At 39.5% G+C, this 21,050-nt stretch overlaps 1 protein-coding gene across 1 annotated transcript in view; it reads right to left on the bottom strand.

Moving 5' to 3' along the window:
- Positions 1-21,050, bottom strand: part of fras1 (Fraser extracellular matrix complex subunit 1) — a 258,127-nt gene that overhangs the window by 45,227 nt on the left and 191,850 nt on the right. The window contains exons 30-40 of the mRNA XM_068720965.1: positions 18,276-18,454; positions 12,356-12,472; positions 11,307-11,421; positions 10,400-10,537; positions 8,621-8,653; positions 6,617-6,748; positions 6,200-6,328; positions 5,633-5,880; positions 4,897-5,048; positions 3,021-3,183; positions 2,401-2,533 (exon numbers count right to left, since the gene is read on the bottom strand). Coding sequence (XP_068577066.1) covers positions 2,401-2,533; positions 3,021-3,183; positions 4,897-5,048; positions 5,633-5,880; positions 6,200-6,328; positions 6,617-6,748; positions 8,621-8,653; positions 10,400-10,537; positions 11,307-11,421; positions 12,356-12,472; positions 18,276-18,454 — 1,539 coding nt within the window. The remainder of the gene's footprint in view (positions 1-2,400; positions 2,534-3,020; positions 3,184-4,896; positions 5,049-5,632; positions 5,881-6,199; positions 6,329-6,616; positions 6,749-8,620; positions 8,654-10,399; positions 10,538-11,306; positions 11,422-12,355; positions 12,473-18,275; positions 18,455-21,050) is intronic.

The raw sequence follows: 21,050 nt of genomic DNA, 5'->3' as shown, positions 1-21,050 counted from the left end.
AGCCCCATGCTTCATCACTGTCTCTTTTTTATCCTCCTGCTTCCTTTTTACTGGCTTACATGCCAAACTTTGCCTGTGAAAATGTCTCCTCTGATTCCTTTTAGCAGCTTTAAACTTGTATGTTTCCTTGCTGATGTCTTCCAGGGCTTTCAGCCGCATCTCACCGCCTTTATCATCTACCGGGGTTTGCTCAGTTGCTGGTTCGGTTTTCACCACGTGACCTAAATACAAAAACTTCTGTCTTGTGATAATATCAGTCAGACTCCCTCACATGGTGAGGCTGGAAGTTCCAAACGTCAGGTCATGTGACGAGGAAATAACCAACGAGAGAAGCGGTTGAAAGTTTGGGAGAAAAGCGAACAAGATTTGTTTTTGTTTTTTCACTTCAATGTTGTTTTAGTCTTTTATTGTGCAGTAATTTAGTAATCCATAAATCCATCTTCAGAGTTTGAGATGTACTGACTTGTAGTCTCAAGTAAAGGTGGATCCTGCATTTCCCATGATGCAACTCATCTATCAGCGTGCTCCTCGAATGAGAACCATCTTCTAAAACAAATGTTCTGCAGCATTTTGTTGATGCCATCATCATATCTCAGAAATGAAAACTCTGTCTGAAACATCCATTCTGTAAAATGATGAGTGAGCTCCACATGTGTTCACGTACTCTATTATACTCAACTGTATGATGTTACTGTAAGTATCTGGTGCTCTTTTTGCCATTTCTGTCCATATCCAATTGGGTTTTTGAATTCCATTCTGCTCTCAGAATGAAACATTTTCCCAGAGGGGATCAGCTCCTTCTCAACTCATCTCGCTTTCTTTTTTTTTTAAATCAAAAAATTCCTCTGAGGTTGAGCAGACATGCGGGTTAAAATTGGGACTCCAACAATGGATCCATCTGTAGCCGGCTACCTGGCGGTGCTAATCCACAACATAATCAAGCTGTGACAGATGGACGGCGGCACCGTGGGGGGATTCTTTCAAACCCGGGGGATTGTGAGCGTACGAGTGTGACATGAATAGAAGTGAGAAATTGATGCAGGTGTGACGCTCACACACAGAAGCAGCACCGAGCCACGTGTGCTCACACATGTGTACAGTATGTGTCTTCAGAGTTCTGATGCGTACCCTCACAAAGAAGGAGAGAACATCGGGCCTCATGCAAGAACGATTCCTATTCTTATCTTAACTTTCTCTTTCTTCTTTTTGCGTCCGGTGGGCTCGTACACGTGTGTCACGTCAGATCATCCCTCCGAACTTCAGAGGACCGGTGTAAACACGAGCGTTAATGAGCGAGCGTCCAGGAGAAATTAGCATAATTAACGACTCAATAATACCTCATAAGGCTACGCTTCCTGCCTCATATGTCCAGAAGTGTTCATTCACGATTCACTTCACAATGACATGAAGACATAAAGGAAAATCTATACTTTTTAACACCTTCAGCTCTGGAATAGAGTAAATAAAGCTGTTGTGTCACCTGAAGGACCGTACTGTCACTGGAATAAACAATAAATAGGTCGATATGAAAATGGCTGAAAGAATACGAGCTGTAGCAGGTGATGTTGTCATTGTTCTCCTGGACAGCGACTCGCATAAACCTGCTTGTGAGGAACTATTCATCTGTCTCTGCAGATATCAGGACGCTCTTCCAACAGCCTGACGCTCTACAGCTCAGTTCATACTCGCCGTAGTGAAGACGGCGTGCGGCGCCAAGGCTCCGCTAGTGGTCGCTGTGCTTGGTCGTGCACCTCTGAGTGTTTGTAACGTGGCTTTTCAAACGTGACTGCTTTCGAAATCTACATTTGAGTAAATATTTTGCAGTCAAATCAAATCATTTATTTTCTTTATAAAGCTTTTAATACTTGGTTTGTTTATTTACAGGGCTTGTGTAAAGGTAGTAAAGTAGTCCATGAACATGAGATATGATAGTGGAGGTCGGTTTATGGTTGTTTGACTGTTACAGTCGTTGTCTTTCTCATTCTTCACAGTTCATTTTGTTCATACGCCGTCTGGAGTTTCGAAGAATAATGCAACGCTTGACACACAGCTTGACATGTTCATATTGTACTGTTATACAATGGCATCAAAAGCCAATTTTGAATAATATTATTATTCAAATTGAGTCCAAAAAAGGATTTTCTAATGCAAATTGCTCCAAAGTAATGAAATATACAATCCATTAGTGAAGAACTCGTTTTGGATAACAGCACAAGTTGGTCATTGTGGCAGGTTTTCCCAAATCCCTCGAACAAGCCACTAAAGAACCAATCTGAGGCTCTTTGTCCAAACTCTAAAACTGCTCATAACACACACACACACACACACACACACACACACACACACACACACACACACACACACACACACACACACACACACACTACCAGAAGGTCTCACCTCTGTTGGTGTTTTCGATGAAGCCGTACTTCGGCGGACTGACGAGCCAAACCAGCAGGTCCTTCCTGGGCGTGTCCAGGTCCGACACTATGATGTGATTGGTAGACAGCTGCACTCGCCCGCCTTCCTGGACCTGAACGGTAAAATAAATAAATTTGTACACCGATAACGCTGCAGGCAGCGGGTCGGCTCATCATAAAAGAAGTAAAGGTGAGACATTTTGTTTCCTCTACCTGCTAACTACAAACTCTCTCCAAATGTTTTTGATGCCTCTAAATGTCTAAATATTTGAGGATGGCCTTTGTAATAATAGGTCCAGTAGAGCAAAATCTCATTTTCATTCCTGTTTAGTGGTGTAAAAAATGACTTATGTAAATGCTTGTTAAATATGAGGGCCACAAAAAAAACAACCTTTAAAGGGCATTTTTAGGATTTCAGTCTCTTATGAGCAGACAGAGTAACGGAGGGGAAATAACTGTGCAGTTTGTTTATGTTCAGTCACAGCCATAAAACTGTAATATTTTAAACATTAGGATCATTTCAGAATCGGGCCCTTGTGTGAGTGTGAGCATGTGTGTGTGTGTGTGTGTGTGTGTGAGCGTGTGTGTGTGTGTGACTACCTTGATGCCGCTGCGGACCGTGACCGTGGGCGGCTGTCTGGGCGCGGAGGTGATGGTGATGGTGCACATCTGGTTGTCAAGGCGGTTGTTGTCCGCGTCGTACACGACAAAGTGGAAGATGTCGGTGACCGGCTGGCTGCCCGTCTCTAACGAGGTGACGTACCTGCAGATGGAGACGTCAGTCGGTTAGGTTCGATTTTATGTTGTTTAATAACTAATTTGTTTGATCCGATAAATCTCCGTTAATGAAAACATAAATATGTCTAATCCTCGACGGATAAAGAGGACTTGGAAGGAAAAGCATTCGTCCTCCCCCATGCAGCTGCTAATCTCTTCAAAGCACTAATAAAATTCAAACCCATACCGGTGTACTCTCCTCTAATCCCATTTAATTCTCCTAAAACAATTCCCCGGCTCTTGTTTGTACGAGCCCAAACGCCACGGAGAGAGAAACTAATACGGCTGATTTGTAGTTTGCCCCCCCCCCCGAGGATGGTCCTGCGCTGAAGCTAATCAGGGCCTGCGTTATGGAAATGAAGCAGTTAGAACGTGAATATTTATATTTCATCTCCTCTCAGATGGGGCCTCGGTACCTCGTGCAGGTAATTTCAGAGTGATGCTAATTGGCATCAGGCTGAGTCACTGAACATAATGTGTGTGTGTGTGTGCGTGTGTGTGTGTGTGTGTGTGTGTGTGTGTGTGTGTGTGTGTGTGGGGGTACTAAATGATTTCCGGCTAATTCGTTTGTTTTCTTGCTGGGTTTTTTCTATTAATGTTCGCACTCGTCTCGTGAGGAGACGCGTTAGATTGAAGAGAAACTCAGCGAGCTATTACCGAGTCTTCCTCTGTGGTGCCCCGCCCACTCTGGCTGCAATCACACAAATTCATCATGACTGCCGCTGAAGAACCCTCAAAGATACTGAGTTTACTGAGCAACAACTTCTAAGTTTTCTGTGTAACATCTATTGAGTTTTCTGTGCAACAACTTCTAAGTTTTCTGTGCAACATCTATTGAGTTTTCTGAGCAACAACTTCTAAGTTTTTTGAGCAACAACTACTGACTTTTCTGAGCAACATCTACTGACTTTTCTGGGCAACATCTACTGACTTTTCAGGGCAACATCTACTGACTTTTCTGGGCCCGTTTTCTCTCTTGTGGAGTGGAATCAACTTATAAAACAGCCTCTTTATTAAAAGCTCTCACATCCCGTCGGTACCTCAGAGAAACCAAAAGCCCATCACTCCTCCCTGCTCTTTTCTTTAGTCTACGTGGTTCAACTTTCTTTTGAAGGATTCCTAACTCTCCTTTGGGTTTTTAACGTTATCAAACACTTTTTAACACACACTGGATAAACTCATCATGTCTGCAGGTTTAAGGTAAAGTCTTGATTCACAGGTTCCTAAAATAGTTACCATGAGGGAGCTGTGAACACAACTCCTTGAGCATTTCTTTTATTCTTACTGAAGAACTTTAAAAAAGCGCTAATTCACTCTCTTCCCTCTTGTGGACCCTCATGAACTTTTACTGCTGATACAACGACTGCTTCTGGGCTTTTGAAAGTCATTTTTGGTTAATAGCTGCGTTTTCTTTTGCTGATATTCTATTTTTATAAGATGAAGTAGAATTGAAACCATCATGGGGAACTGAAACCAAGGATATTCTTTTGGACGCTTTTCATCGAAACTTTTTAGAGACTCTCGCCTTTAAAGATAAGTAACTTCCCAATCGTAACAGCTATTTGACAAACATGCAGTAAAATTACGAAGTATCAGGAGAAATCCAATACTTGAGTCTTTGAAGTGCTCTTCATGTTTGCATGGACTCGTTCTGCATCGTCTCTTGAAGCTCAACAGACGGCCTGCCGTCCCTTCCTACCTGATCCTGTGCTCGCTGACATCCTCCATGGTGAAGGAGGAGTACTCCCTCAGCTCCTGGTGCTTCTGCTGCGACTCGCTCCGGGTCAGGATGCCGTACATCGGCACCGACACCAACTGGATCTGGATCTGCTCGTCTGGGGACGTGTTGTCCTACAAGAGACACAAAATAAGAGCTTATATCTACGGTGAAATCATTCTGCCTCTGCGCAGCAAGTCCTGCTTCCTTAAAGTTTTGTTTTACTGTGATCCCAAATTCATCTTAACAGCAGATCAGATTCTCAAAGTGTGGTCACATTGACTAACAAACGGTCTCTATTAGAACAATATGAAAACAACCTAATAGCAGCTCACTGCCATGATGTACTATATTTGTTAGCACTACTAACGATAAATGCATTTGCAGGTGCTCAAGTGCAAAGATACAATGTACTTAAATTGTATGTATGCTATTTTTCACAGGTTGCTTGTTTGCTCAGCTTGCATTGACCATGGAGAAGAAGTTAGTAAACTAAATATTTACACAATGTAAAGTACACATGAGCAGATGTATTTTAAAACATACTTAATACCTGTCTTTTTCAAAATTAAACCCACTGTGTTTCACCTATATAATATAATATATAATATAAAACCTTAAAGTATCTCAACCGACAATATAAAATGTAAAAATAAACATATCCTTTAATCCTTAAAGTCAAAATAAATCTCTCCTCTCTCGTCCCTGATGAACTCACAGTGTAGGCCAGGTGTGAGCGTCGGATCACGGTGCTGCTTTTCTCGCCCACCTCCAGCGACAGCGTGGCCCCCGGGTCCCGCTGGGGGCCGTCGCCCCCGGCGCCCAGGACCACCACCTGCACCACCGTGGTCGCCATGGAGATGCCGTCGCTAACGGAGAAGGTGATGGCGTCGTCCCGGTCGCTGAGGCCGGCGTGTCGGTAGAGCAGAATGTTGCGGGTGACGTCGCTGAACGTGAAGATGTCACCTGACGGAGCGGAGAAGATGTGAATGCAAGTGAGTGTGTGTGTGTGTGTGTGTGTGTGTGTTTCTGGCTTTCACTGTCGGTTTGAGTCCCTTTAGCCTGTGTCTGAGCAACTTCTTAGTTTTCTGTGCAACAACTTCTTAGTTTTCTGAGCAACTTCTTAGTTTTCTGTGCAACAACTTCTTAGTTTTCTGAGCAACTTCTTAGTTTTCTGAGCAACAACTTCTTAGTTTTCTGAGCAACTTCTTAGTTTTCTGTGCAACAACTTCTTAGTTTTCCATGCAACTATTTTCCTGCTAAAGTCCACTTTGTCTCGTCTCACCGTTGGCCATGCTGGTGTGTGAGTTGCCATCGGTCTTCACCAGCTCTCCGTGGACGGGTGCCTCCACCAGCTCAAACTCCAGCTCGTCTGGAGCCGTATCAGCGTCGCTCACTGCCAGCTGCTGACCGCCTGCGCGCACACACACACACACACACACACACACACACACACACACAAAAGAAGAAGGAGTGTTAAGAGAGATGAAGCAGGAGAAGGAGAAACTTAACTGTCTGTAGCAGACTGTAAACACACACACAGCTCTTCTTCTCCTGCATCGTGTTGCTCATCAGGGTCATACTTCAGAGCTCATTACCTCACAGAGACCACTTCATCACTCACTGGACCGCTTCACCACAGGCTGTCGTATCAGAAGCGTGTGTGTGTGTGTGTGTGTGTGTGTGTCTCTTCTTTTCTTACCTATGGCGGCCTGTCCTCCCAGGCCGACCTCCAGCAGCGGGTCCAGAACCTGAAACACCGGCGGCTGCTGATGGTTGGACAGCAGCAGGATGGCAAAGTCCAGCTCAGGAGTGGTGTGTTCACCGTCCGACACTGTGACCCACAGAACAACAGAGTCAAACACGTAAAAACCAGGACAAAAAGAGGAAAATAATCAGAGAATCAAAGAGTTCGAAAACAAACAAACACACCTCCGAAGCTAATTATCTCCCCAGCTCTTTAACTGAGGAATATTTTAAGGGTTAAAAACTGGGAAGAAACAAACCTAATCAGCTTCCTCGTGTTGAATCACGAAACACAAGATTATTAATACAGAAAAAACACAATGATCACAGGAGCTGTTCATTAAAAGTCTCCCAAGAATAGATTAACCGAACTGCTTTAACGATTCATCAGAGATTAAGGTGGAAACCTGTCACATGCTTCAAACGTTTGCAGCTTAATTGGCTCCGTTTGTCAGTTCTACACATGACATAAAAATAAAATAATACTACCCAAGAAAGTACAACAAGCCAATTATCCCATTCAGATATATATATATATATTGCCTCATTGATTTATTTCAGGATATATTGTATATCCATATTTATTTATTTATTTTTGTATCTATCGAAAAAGTATCTGTGTCACAAATTATGTTTATTTATCTGTGGAATATTGATCTGCATAGTGATGATCAGGAGCCATTATTGTAGTGTTGAATTTTGTATTAATTTATTTCAATATAACTGTTGTACTTTTTAATAGTGAACTAACTTAAAGAACATACAATCTGACATGGAGGAAGTCCATGGAGAGGATATAAGGGACATATTTATATTTTTTCATTATATTTACGTTTATCTTTTTGAAGAGTTTATGATTATGTCTACTTGTTATAAATACTGCCTGTGGAAAGGGTTTCAAATTATTATTTTTAAATAAAATTATTTTTTCAATTTTGCAACTCTACAACTAACGAGCTTTGCATTGCCGTTTAATCCTTCAATTACTTTTTCAAAGAACAGTCCAAAACAAAAAACTAAAAAACTGTAATGTGAAAACAAAGAGAGGCATCAAATCATTGCATTTAAGAAGCTGAACTGGAGAGTGATTGGCACTTGACTAAAGACTTCTAATAATGTTTAATCAACAAAATCAACCGGCAAATCATATTCAGCACAATATCTCCACTGTGAAATGTAGTGGATAGAAATATAACCTTGCACAAACTGTAGATACTCAAGTTAAGTACAAGTACCTCAGAAGGACTGGGATAAATGTATTTTTATCTTTGGTGCCACAGAGCAGTAATTGACTGGCGATAACTTGTTGCACTTTTTACAACAACAGTTTTCCACAAAAGCCATCTTTTACTTAGTTTGCCTTTAAAGCAGCAGGATGGATGGAGTGTGTGTGTGTGTGTGTGTGTGTGTAGATGTGTGTGCCTCAAGGCCTACAGTAAAGTGAAAAGCACTCTCCGAATGCCTGTAAACAACAGGAAGAAGAGGAAGAGTGGCAAGAGGGGAAAAGAAAGCCCAAGGGGAGGTGAGAGAAAGGACATTTTTTGGTGAAGATTAAAAGGAAATGAAAGAAAACAGGGGAGGAGAGATCAAGGGAAGAGAGCAAATGAGACGAAGACGAAATCAAAAGGTGGGAAGTGCAGAGAGGAGAAAATAGGGGAGAAAATGAGGTCAGAGAAGAATGGCGAGAGGAGGAAAAGAATGTCATAACAACAAAGATGAAAACACAACAGAGATTGAAGAGCGAGGGAGAGGAGAGGAGAGAAGAAGAGGAGAGAGGAGACAGATATTTTGGTCAGAGAGGTATCAAGTGGTGGAAGGGAGCAGGAGATGACTGAGGATGAAGAGGATTTAGTGTGGAAAAGAGGAGATGAGGTGGAAGAAAAAAAAGAAACGAGTAGGAGAGAGGAAACTAATTGCCTCCTCCTCCTCCTCTCTACACTGAGGAAGATGAAGTATTCACCTGTGAAATAGACGCTCAGCGACTCCGGCAGACCTGTTAGGGTACAAAAAAAACAAAACAAGATCTTTTAGCGCTGTGAGGTGATAAAAGTGAAAAACAGAGGATTGAGGCGGCGCTGACAGGCCGCTGCTGCGAAACATAAAAAGTGAACAGGATGACGCATTAAAGTCAGGAGGCGATGTGGAGGATTTACTGATGTAAAGCTCTCCCTCTGGAGCTCCACACACACTCAGATTAACAGGAACTAAAGGCATCTTTGATCTTGGATTATTGGGTTACATTTAAAAACGATTTACTTATATTCATAATATTCATATTCATCACGTGAGCTGAGGTGAGAGTTTGCAGTAAATGAGCCAGGGTTGTACGTTTAGAGTTTTGCAAAATGACCTGAAGAAGTTGAGCCAAACTTTGGGCTGAGTGTTAAAATGATCAAAACCAGTTTCACGTGATGACATCATTTAAAAATGGCTCCTGAATCACCGTCAAGACAAGAGCTGACTGAAGCCAGACCCGGACTACTGCAGAGGTTTTAACTGATTCTGAATGCATCTCACACATCAGGATAAAACTACACAGATGTTCTTCTCTCTGATCTCAAACATTCACACACTACTGGATATTATTAAGGTTATTGTCTAGCGAGAGTAACTTGTTGCAGTTGTGATTTTCAGTGAGACAAAACAAAGGAGTTGGGAGGAGAAACGGTTTTTGGGAGACGACACGAGTTCTTCAGCAAGAACTGGAGCTGAGTCAATAGTATGCTAGCTAACGTTAGCGTCAAGGGCAGTACCGTAACGGAAACACATGAGGCCCCCACGCAGAATAACCCTGAGAGCCCCCCCTCCCATATAGGCAAGATATCAAAACTCAAGCTTTTCTTTTGAGGTAATTTTATTCAAACAGAAAAAACAATAGCTCAAACAGAGAACAAGGCTGTCAAAGTATAACGTTAGCTACGTGGTAATGTTAGCTATAGCAAACAGTACAATACCTGTCTCTTCTGGCAGATTAGTGCATCCTTCACCGGCCGGTCGCAAAATACTTGTTATTTTTGGAAGTTTGGCATTCAATTCAGCAATTTTCTGCTTTGAATGCCGCTTTTGGGCACCGCATTTGAATTTGCGTTTAATTTTCTCCTCAGGAAAAATCAGTGCTAACGTTACTGAGTGAATCAGTGCTAACGTTAGCTACCTATTTGCCGCGGGCGCGCCGGTCTGTGACCTTCTGACCTATGTCGTCACTAACCTAGCTAACAAAGAAAGCACAATTAAATATATTTTTCTTTATTTTTATATCAACTCTGGAAACACAGACAAGACAATAAGACCATAGTGTGCATCCCATGTAATTCATTTTACTTACATGGGATCTCTACGGGTCTGGGCAAGGGCTACATTGTTTACCGTTGCTTGGAAACTCTGCCAACTCTTCAGGTATTATTTCATATCAATATTTATTTATCTATTCATTTATTTATTTATCTATTTATTTATGTATCTATTTATCTATTTATTTATTCATTTATCTATTTATTTATTCATATATCTATTTATTCATTTATCTATTTATCTAATTATCTATCAATTTAACTATATTAACTCAATTATAAATGGATATTTACATATTTTATTATTTATATATTTCTTTCCTCATACATTCATTTCAGGATATATGTCAGAGCCATATTCATTTATTTCACAGCCATATTTATTTATTATTTATTGAATATTGAATAAAACAGCCTCTGGTCTGTGTGTACGTGTGTGTGTGTCTCACCGATGAAGGAGTACTGGTAGAGCTCCTGTAGGTGTGAAGGGGCCTGCGGTGGTCTGTAGATGAGCTTGCCGTTGTTGACGTCGGCCTGAGTGAAGTGTTTCACCGGAGTGTACGGTCGGTCCAGATGCTCGATGGCACCTGAGGACGAGAGATTCAAACAGAGAAGTGGGAATGAATCATGCATCTGCACCGCATTGGAGTTTTTACATTCAGACTTCTTTCTCAGAGGCAGTGTCATGGTGCCTTGCTCGTGGGCCCTTAAGTGATGATGAATGAGGAACGTAGCTCAACACATTAACTGTGAGTCAGGAATCACACACCAGCTCAGAAGCTCACTTACTGTGTCTAATTATAAGGCTCCTGCCCCCCCTGACACAACTTTGATTTTAATCCTTTTAATCTTTTCCACATTATGAGGGAAAGGCTCAGCGTTTGTGTGTGTGTGTGTGTGTGTGTGTGTGTGTCATCAGGCTGGTGTCATACTGCCTTCGTAGCAATTTCTACGAAAATGAATTTGAAGATATCCCACAAAATCAATTTATATGTAATCAACGTAATCATGAACCAGGAAGAATTAAGAACGCAAAAACGTTCAAAGTAATGGATGGGAGGTGGACGGGTCAAAGTCATAGACTTTATATATAAACGGACGACATGTCGCTGCTTCCTCCCACCGTACAAAAGTGAAGCCAAAATATCCCTGCTACGTGAGAGCGGCCATCTTGCACTTTGTCTACTACGTGACACGTTCCACCAAACATTCGCAGTTCAGGCGCCAGAACTTGGTTTGGGTTAAAATGAGTATGTGAATCCTAAGAAGCTATCTCAGGGGGCGTGTCATATAGCCTGCGTGTGTGTGTGTGTGTGTGTGTGTGTGTGTGTGTGTGTGTGTGTGTGTGAGGCTGACCTTGTCCCTGCGGTAGCGGTTTGGTGATGTTGTAGATGAGTTTCTCACTGGGAGTCTCAGAGTCGATGAAGGACAGAGCTGTAGGCGTTATCTCCGTCACCCGATCCTCCAAAGCCTGCACCCACACACACACAGACACACACACACACACACACACACACACACACACACACACACACACACACACACACACACACACACGCTGAGGTGAGAACAGAGGCAAAACAAAAGCTACTATATCCTCCAACTCTGATGCACCACATGTGAGTATAACTGATCATTTGTATCTCATAACTATGACTAACCATGGGGGACCTATTTATTATCGAGGCTAGATTTTCATTTATTAAACACATTGACTCTCCAGATCTGTTTGCTGTTAGTGAGTGTGTATAATACATCAGCTAGAGGTCCAGTATTTAGAATCCAGATAGAAACATGTATCTGTGTAACGTTCCACCAGAGAGACATTAGGAGCTACGAGTCACTAGATGATCAACTCTGTTCTCTGTGTTCATGAACAGAACGTCAGACACCATGAAGACACTCAGAGGTTTCACTTGATTCAGGTTTAAGATACAGTCCAGTGGTAGTCGACACGTTTAACAGCTTGAAGCTGGAGACGCTGCCGGTGTTTCGGTTTAACCAGAGACGGTTGCTTGTAGTGACGTCAGAACATGTAGGCGTCCTCGTAAAAGACTTCAACCAGTTTTCAATATCTGTGTTTATAATCTACCAACCATTTACTTGACGAGCAACCACAGACGCATTCGGCTGAGAGTCACCAGTTAACACGGTCACTGGTTAAACTGAAACACCTGTTGCTGTAAAACGGTTCTGATCCTGTCTGAATCCTGTAGAACTTGAGTTTGTTGTTGGAATATTGACTCTGACTACCGAACATGAAACAACCAGACATTCTGATGCTGTTTACAGATTTAATTCAATGATTAAAGCTTTGAACTTGTCTGGATGCGTGCTCATATTTTTGATGATGTCAGCTGTAAAAGGGGGCGCGGTAAGTCTGGCGTATCTTTGTGATCCCTCACCGTGACCTGCAGGTCGCAGTTAGGGGCCAGCTGGGGGAATCCTGGGATCTGAGGCAGGACTCCGATGGTGAAGGTCTGGGTATCGCTCTGTCTGACCGCGGCTGCCTCGGTGGAAACCTGCACACACACACACACACACACACACACACACACACACACACTCTCTTTATAATACAGATTGTAAGCTTCTATAAGGCGATACACTCAACACTCCTCTCCCCTTATCTTCTCACTCTAAACTTCTCTTATCTTGAAGTTTGAAGTTTTTATCTACATACATATATTTATCTATATATATATATACGTATATATATATATATATATAGATATATATATATATACGTATATATATATATACGTATATATATATCTATATATATATATATATATATATACGTATATATATATCTATAGATATATATATACGTATATATATATCTATATATATATACGTATATATATATCTATAGATATATATATACGTATATATATATCTATATATATACGTATATATATATATATAGATATATATATATACATATATATATATATATATATATATATATATATATACGTATATATATATCTATAGATATATATATATTGTCTCTGAGTGACAGGCTCTGGAGAACCTCCAGCAGTGAGCTACAACAGATGAAAATGTGAGCGTGAACCTGGCATCAGCTGCAGGGACGAAAAAACACCCCAGGCCGAATCGGTTTCTGCCCATAAATCACAATGGAAACCGCAAGAATATCAATAAAGGAGACGGCAATGTGAGTAAAATTCAGCGTGATGATCTCGTTGCCCTGCTGACCATGTTTAAGTGCTGATCTGTGTCCAGTGTTAGGGCAGTTATTTCTCTTACTGAAGACAATTACACCCCTGATTACTTTTAAATCACTTTGTTGAATCCATAAAAATCTGTTTCCAAAATGTAAAGTGAATCAAAGGGCACAGAGAGAGCCTCGAGGTGTCTTATTAGGAACCAGAGCTCTCTCCAACTCGTCATTCACTCTTCTGTAAATCCTACCAGACCGAAAACTGCCACCATAATCCTTGTACCCCCCCAAAAACCTGGCCCACAGATCTAAATCACTGCCCTCACACCCATAATAATGAAGCGCATAGAGAAACTGCTGCTGAACATCTTCGGTTTCAAATACCTCGGAGCAGATGTGGGACAATATGAGAATTTAATTATTAATATCCTGGCCTAATAATTACTATTCACGTTATGGTCCTGATAATCTTCAAAATATGATTAAAACTCTTAAAATGGCACTAAAACATACTGGAATCATTTAAACATGTTGTGAGGAAACAAAATCTCAGAGAAAAATAAATTATCTTAAATAAGGTAATCATAAATCGTAAGGTGATGTTTCTTAATACATTTATATATTTCCATATATATATGTATATACGTATATACATATATATATATATAAATATGGAAATATATAAATATGTATATATATATTACAGTTCATTCACTTTGTAATTACTGTTTACCTGTCCAACACAAACATAAATAAATTTTATATCTATATATTGAATATTTTATATATGTTAAATCGTATCCCTATATTCTAACTTCTGCATCATTTTATCTCTTACATTCTCTTATTTTACTTTCTACTGATACATAATTAACGAGTCGTCTAAAATGAGTCGTGTTTCCACTCAACTCTAAAGCTAATTTTAAGTAAACTTTTGAAATGTCGCAAAAAAAAAGAAATGCGAATCAAGCATCTTTTCTTTTTTCCATTAAGTGGTTTGGAGCGAATAAACTCGGCTGCATAGTTTCGTCAGAAGTTGCCGTTCTCGGCTGTAATCTGCCAGTAAACAGAGTAGAAGAAGAAGAAGAAAAGGTTACGCAATAATGAAAGTCCGTTTGGCTGATCCACGAGAGAAACATGAAGAGGTCTTTAGGAATTTATCTTCATGTCAGCTTGAATATATATGTATATATATATATATATATATATATATATATATATATATATATATCCAGGAAGACAAGTTTATTTTTTGCTAGTTCATAATTTATTCGACAAAGGTGTTTCCATAATCCATCTATTCTAGCGCATCAACCAAAAAGCGTGGTAAAAAATAAAAGTGTAAAAACTTTTATTTTTTGAGCAGCTGAGAGAAAGTTATGATCTTTTCTAATGCGACACTTTAAAATGTGCAAAATAACAAGTACAATAAATGCAACAGAAGGAACAGTCCTCTGTCCTCAGCTTCTCTTCTCTCCAGCGCTGTCCTGAGGACCTCTGACCGCATGTTCTTCAGCTCGCTCATAATGCAGAAGATGATTTAAAACTAGAATGTACGATTATGTTAATTGAATCGCTGATAGGTGATGGAAAAGTGGATCACTTTAATCCCTCCTCTGCCTTCCTGACTGGAGAGAAGCTTCTTGAGTTTTGGGCTCTGCTACTTAAAGTAAAGAGTATATTGTTTTAAACTTTCACACTGTGTTACTGTTTCTCTTCCCGTCCACAACAAGCTTTAACTGGTATCGTCCCCCTGATGCACACCAGTTCGTTCCTCCTCTTGCTTACTTGTTTCCCGTCACTTCTGAGGCGTTTGACGGGAGAAGAAAGTTACAGAAGTTGTTGTCGTCGGCTCCGTTGGTCACGAGTGATGCGGCGGCCCGGCATGAAGCCCGGAGTCAGCGCCACCAATCACAAGTAATGGTGTTAACATGAGAGCCGGTGTGCTGAGTCAGCTGGATTTAGTGAAGGCGGTGTTGCAGCAGAAGTAAATTATTGATTATTCAGTCTGCTCCATTCAACGTAAAAGACTTGTATTATATGTTACGTCATTTGATTTACAACGAATCTTACAATGAAACTTTACGAGTCTGTTTTACAAAGCAGCTTTGAACACTGATTCTCTCATTTGTGTGAGCTTTAATGAGTTTATGTCACAATGTTTGGGCTCCAGTGGCTTGTACATACACTTTAAAGGGTAAAGTCAGATTTAAAACAGGGTGGGGCCTTTACAAACTCCAAATTATTATTTATTTATTTATTTATATTTAATCACCAGGGACAGTGCAAATTAGCAGTTTCCACCTCAATGTAAATGTGCCAGAGTTAGCTAGAGAGCTCATTTTCATCTGTAGTCCCTCAGCAGGTTATTACAATTTAGAAGCTTAATAATAACGTTGACGTTGTGTCAGCTAGACGTGAAAAGAGGAAACGTTTTGCTTTAACAATGAACAATAGAGGTATTATTTCAGCTTGCTGAGGAGTTCTTCGGCACCTTAAAGTGTAAAATACATTAAAGCAGCTTTAAAAGTATATTCTTTAACCACCAGGGTCTCACAGCACACGGTGGAGGAAACAGTGTGAATATACAGTATGTGATATCTATGAGGAAATATGTTGTAAAAACAAAAAGGGATATGGACGGTTTGGTAAAACGTCTGTGTTATCAAAAATAAGAGAAATTCAATACATTTTCTACACATTCAGTCCTCAACCTCATTCAGTTTCTGAACCGGCCTTATGCTGCAGATTTTTGATTTTGAGGTGAAATTTCACCCATTTTTGGGGCCTTTTGGGGCCATTTTAAGCCTTTCAGAGCTGGCAAAAGAATGACAGGAAACAAACGTCCACGTCTAGATTAAAATCGGGAAACAACAAAGTAATAACCTATTCGTCTTTTTAATTAAAAGCACGTGAAAGTGTCTTTCTCTGTTGCATAAGTTCCGTAATATTTCTGAGGCCACATGATACAAACAAACCAACTGTGAAGACTTTTATTTATTTATTTTTTTGTAGAAAGGGCAAATGTCCACTTCAGACAAAATTTCAAAGACACCAAATCACCATCTGACTGATTTCAACACGGTTCTGATTTGACTAAATCACACGTCGGTGCGTGTGAAGATGCGCGTGTCGAGTGCTGTGCAGCCCACTTTCTGTTCAGTTGCAGAAGCCGGATGAGTTTCAAATCAATCAGCTCTAACGAGGCGCTTCAATAAAAACCAACGGAGGACAATAACACCACGCTGACAAACCGTCAGGTTTAATCGCCAAACAGCACAAACGCTTCCAGCGGTTCGGTTTGTGGCAAGCTTTTTCCCCCCGCTTTTCTTCGCCTCCTCGCCTGCTTTTTTTGCACTTCCTGTCAAAATGATGAGACACCCGAGAATGTAATTTGAATCCAGCACTGTGTAATTGAAACGCATTTGCCCTGATAGATGGAGCCAGAACGTTGTGTGTGTGTGGGGACGGAGGGAGGAAGATGATCAGATGTAGCTACAAGCTTTTGGTGGCCTGTTGTGTTTTCCTGATAAAGTCAAGGTGAAGCAGAGATGAATGCTGCGTTGGTTTTTACTGGGATTGTCTCAGATTTGGGGCCAATTTGCGAGTAATTTGTGGTCATTAGTGCTAATCGAGATAAGTTGCTACGGGTTGATTTTGAGTGAGCCACACAGGACGGCTGGTGCCAAGCTCTGAACTGAAGGAGAAGAAATCCACAGGGAACACACAGAGCACACAGAGCAGGGAGGGAAATAAGAGAGAGAGGATTAAAACAAAGTGTAGTGTGCGTTGATAGAGTGAACTGTTAAGTGGTCGGCGATTAAAACAATGAATGTTTATATATATATATATAATATATATCATCAAATACTGAAGACTGAAGGACATATTTTACAGATTCCTATAAACAGCCCGGTTTTATATAAACAATTTCATGGTTATAGGAAATATAACGGAAGAAACAGAAAGGAAAGATGGAAGTGAAAGAGGAGGAGGAAGAGGAGGGGGGGAGGAATAAATCAAGCCAGAGGGAGACATATTGGAAAGGGAGGGAGGAGGTAAACACATGGGAACACGAGTAAGAGAGTGAACTTCAAAGAACACTCCAGAGGGAGACAAAAAGACAACAAGGACGACGACATGCGTCTCTGTCACCGCCTCCTCCTCTTCTACTTTCGGGGGTGAGACGCTCTTATAGGCCCCCCGGGGCTTCCTCTTCTCACAGCGAAATTACTTTCCTTCTGAAATTATTTATAGGTACAGAAGTAGTACAACCTTGTCCTGTGTGTTTTTCCTCTTAAATATGTTTGATATAAATGGTTCACTGTAGGGGGAAACCCATAATTCATTTGTTTACTTTTCAGATTTAAAGTAGAAACAAATAGCCCTGAACAAGACAGTCAAAGACTCTGCTAAACTTTTACTCCTTTGAAAAGCTTTTGGCTTTTTACAGCTAAACGGATTCTTCTGAGACACTGGAAGAGAGAGCAGATACCGCCTTGAGAAGAACGAGCTACAACAATGACTCCGCTGGCTGCGTTGAGCCAACAAGCTGCGTTTCAAATCGCTTTTTACTTTAAGTACAAACTGCAGCTGCTCTTACACAGTATGTACTGTTGCATGCAGTATGCATTCATTTGGGAATTCGTCATAACATAGCACCTTTAACTTTGACCCTATTTCTCATATACTATCTGCTGTGCAAAGGATTGTGGGTCAGAATAGCTGGAAAAGCATGCTGGCTTGCATAATGCTAAATGGGACCAGATGTAGTAGAACATCCGAGTATTTTTGGCACTCTGCATTTGAGATTTATCTTAAGATGCCCCGCCTGACATTTTGTCTTCATTCTTGAAATGTAAAAAAATCGTCCCTTTTCTCATTTTTTTCCGTCATGACCGGCCCTAATAACCTTCCATACACTTCAAAGTTACATGAAAGTAATAAAGTATTCCAGTTTTCCACTTTGTATTTGCATGAGCCTGAATGAACACATCATTATTGTAGTTGTACACTGAAAAGGTGTGAAAACACAGACTTGAAGCAGCAAAGTACGCTTTATGTCAGTAAAGTTGAAGCATAATTATCAAACACTAGTGTGATGGAGGTGTGAACACGATATCAGAACCAGTACTGACCTGGAACTGGAAGGAGTCGCTGTCGCTGCTGCCGCCAAAGTGTCGGTACCAGACGGTGCCGTCGTTGACGTCCTGCTGGGTGAAGGAGGTTGTGGGCGTGAAGCCTCGGTCGTCGGTTAGCGAGGGGCGCCAGCCTTCTGCGGGGCCATCGGCTGGCATGGACACCAGCACCACCTCACCTGAGACGGTTACAGAGGACGTGATGAACTGCTGTTACACATCACATACTAATCATAGTGACCGGAATCACATCCCACCAGAACTAGTGGTTAGGGTAAGAACTTAGAGGCTTCTATTATGACCCATAATCTGTATGAATGTGTTTATTATGATATTGAAGTGTAATTGCTTGTATCTGTTTTAATAAATAATAATTAATTAATATCAAAATATGAAACATTTATTATTAACTCAATTATGAATCATAAACCCAAACATTAGAATAAAAATAGCTATTCAGCTTCTGCCATAAGACACCAATAGTTTAAGTAACAGAATTTAAAATGTACGCCACCCATTTTTTTTTAAATTGTGAAAACATAATTTGATATTAATCCATTAAGTCTCTACAGAGTTCATGTCATGGTGTACAGTGACCTATTATTTGTTATACACACAAATCAAATGATCATGATCTTTATCAATTAAAAATGTATTGGGGTAATTACATAACTAAACATAAAGTAAATGAATAAACTATAAAATGAACAAAACAAATGGAATGAATAAAGGATGTGATGAATAAATCAGTACAATGAATAACGATGAACCACATAAAGATGAAATGGATTACCTGTGACTCATGTCAATGAATAATGATTATCAATTACATTTCCATTAAATTAATATCCATTAAATTCAGTTTAAAAGATGAATGCACCGTACAGCAGTTTAATAAGTTTAAGAAGCACCAGGGAAGATTGTGAAGCAATTTCATATTAGTTTGAATTTAAGATAGATCCTACTTAAGGCCTAATTTAAGATAGAATCTACTTAAAGCCTAATTTAAGATAGATCCTACTTAAGGCCTAATTTAAGATAGATCCTACTTAAGGCCTAATTTAAGATAGATCCTACTTAAAGCCTAATTTAAGATAGATCCTACTTAAAGCCTAATTTAAGATAGATCCTACTTAAAGCCTAATTTAAGATAGATCCTACTTAAAGCCTAATTTAAGATAGATCCTACTTAAAGCCTAATTTAAGATATATCCTACTTAAAGCCTAATTTAAGATAGATCCTACTTAAAGCCTAATTTAAGATATATCCTACTTAAAGCCTAATTTAAGATAGATCCTACTTAAGGCCTAATTTAAGATAGATCCTACTTAAGGCCTAATTTAAGATAGATCCTACTTAAAACCTAATTTAAGATAGATCCTACTTAAAGCCTAATTTAAGATAGATCCTACTTAAAGCCTAATTTAAGATAGATCCTACTTAAAGCCTATTTTAAGATAGATCTACTTAAAGCCTATTTTAAGATAGATCCTACTTAAAGCCTAATTTAAGATATAGATCCTACTTAAAGCCTAATTTAAGATAGATCCTACTTAAAGCCTAATTTAAGATATATCCTACTTAAAGCCTAATTTAAGATAGATCCTACTTAAAGCCTAATTTAAGATAGATCCTACTTAAAGCCTAATTTAAGATAGATCCTACTTAAGGCCTAATTTAAGATAGAGCCTACTTAAGGCCTAATTTAAGATAGAATCTACTTAAAGCCTAATTTAAGATAGATCCTACTTAAGGCCTAATTTAAGATAGATCCTACTTAAGGCCTAATTTAAGATAGATCCTACTTAAAGCCTAATTTAAGATAGATCCTACTTAAAGCCTAATTTAAGATAGATCCTACTTAAAGCCTAATTTAAGATAGATCCTACTTAAAGCCTAATTTAAGATAGATCCTACTTAAAGCCTAATTTAAGATAGATCCTACTTAAAGCCTAATTTAAGATAGATCCTACTTAAAGCCTAATTTAAGATATATCCTACCTAAAGCCTAATTTAAGATATATCCTACTTAAAGCCTAATTTAAGATATATCCTACTTAAAGCCTAATTTAAGATATATCCTACTTAATAAAGCCTAATTTAAGATATATCCTACTTAAAGCCTAATTTAAGATAGATCCTACTTAAGGCCTAATTTAAGATAGATCCTACTTAAAGCCTAATTTAAGATAGATCCTACTTAAAGCCTAATTTAAGATAGATCCTACTTAAAGCCTAATTTAAGATAGATCCTACTTAAGGCCTAATTTAAGATAGATCCTACTTAAAGCCTAATTTAAGATAGATCCTACTTAAAGCCTAATTTAAGATAGATCCTACTTAAAGCCTAATTTAAGATAGATCCTACTTAAAGCCTAATTTAAGATATATCCTACTTAAAGCCTAATTTAAGATAGATCCTACTTAAAGCCTAATTTAAGATAGCTCCTACTTAAAGCCTAATTTAAGATAGATTCTACTTAAAGCCTAATTTAAGATAGATCTACTTAAAGCCTAATTTAAGATAGATCCTACTTAAAGCCTATTTTAAGATAGATCTACTTAAAGCCTATTTTAAGATAGATCCTACTCAACATTGTTATTATCACATTTCAGTTTTTGTTATCTTTCCGTCAAAGTTCACAACAACATGCTGAGGAGAAGACATGATAAAAAGGGTTTGAATGAGAACCGAACTGCAGCCAGAATAAAGCCACTTGAAGCGTAAGCAGTCTGTCAGGTCGTTAAAGTATCAAAGTGAATCTCTTGTGAGC

This window comes from Cebidichthys violaceus, unplaced genomic scaffold, assembly GCF_023349555.1.
Source record: "Cebidichthys violaceus isolate CVI_PGR_0920_01 unplaced genomic scaffold, fCebVio1.0.p SCAF_26, whole genome shotgun sequence".
Taxonomy (NCBI): Eukaryota; Metazoa; Chordata; class Actinopteri; order Perciformes; family Stichaeidae; genus Cebidichthys; species Cebidichthys violaceus.
Note: the sequence above shows the minus strand (reverse complement) of the source record. Positions and strands in the feature narration are given on the sequence as shown.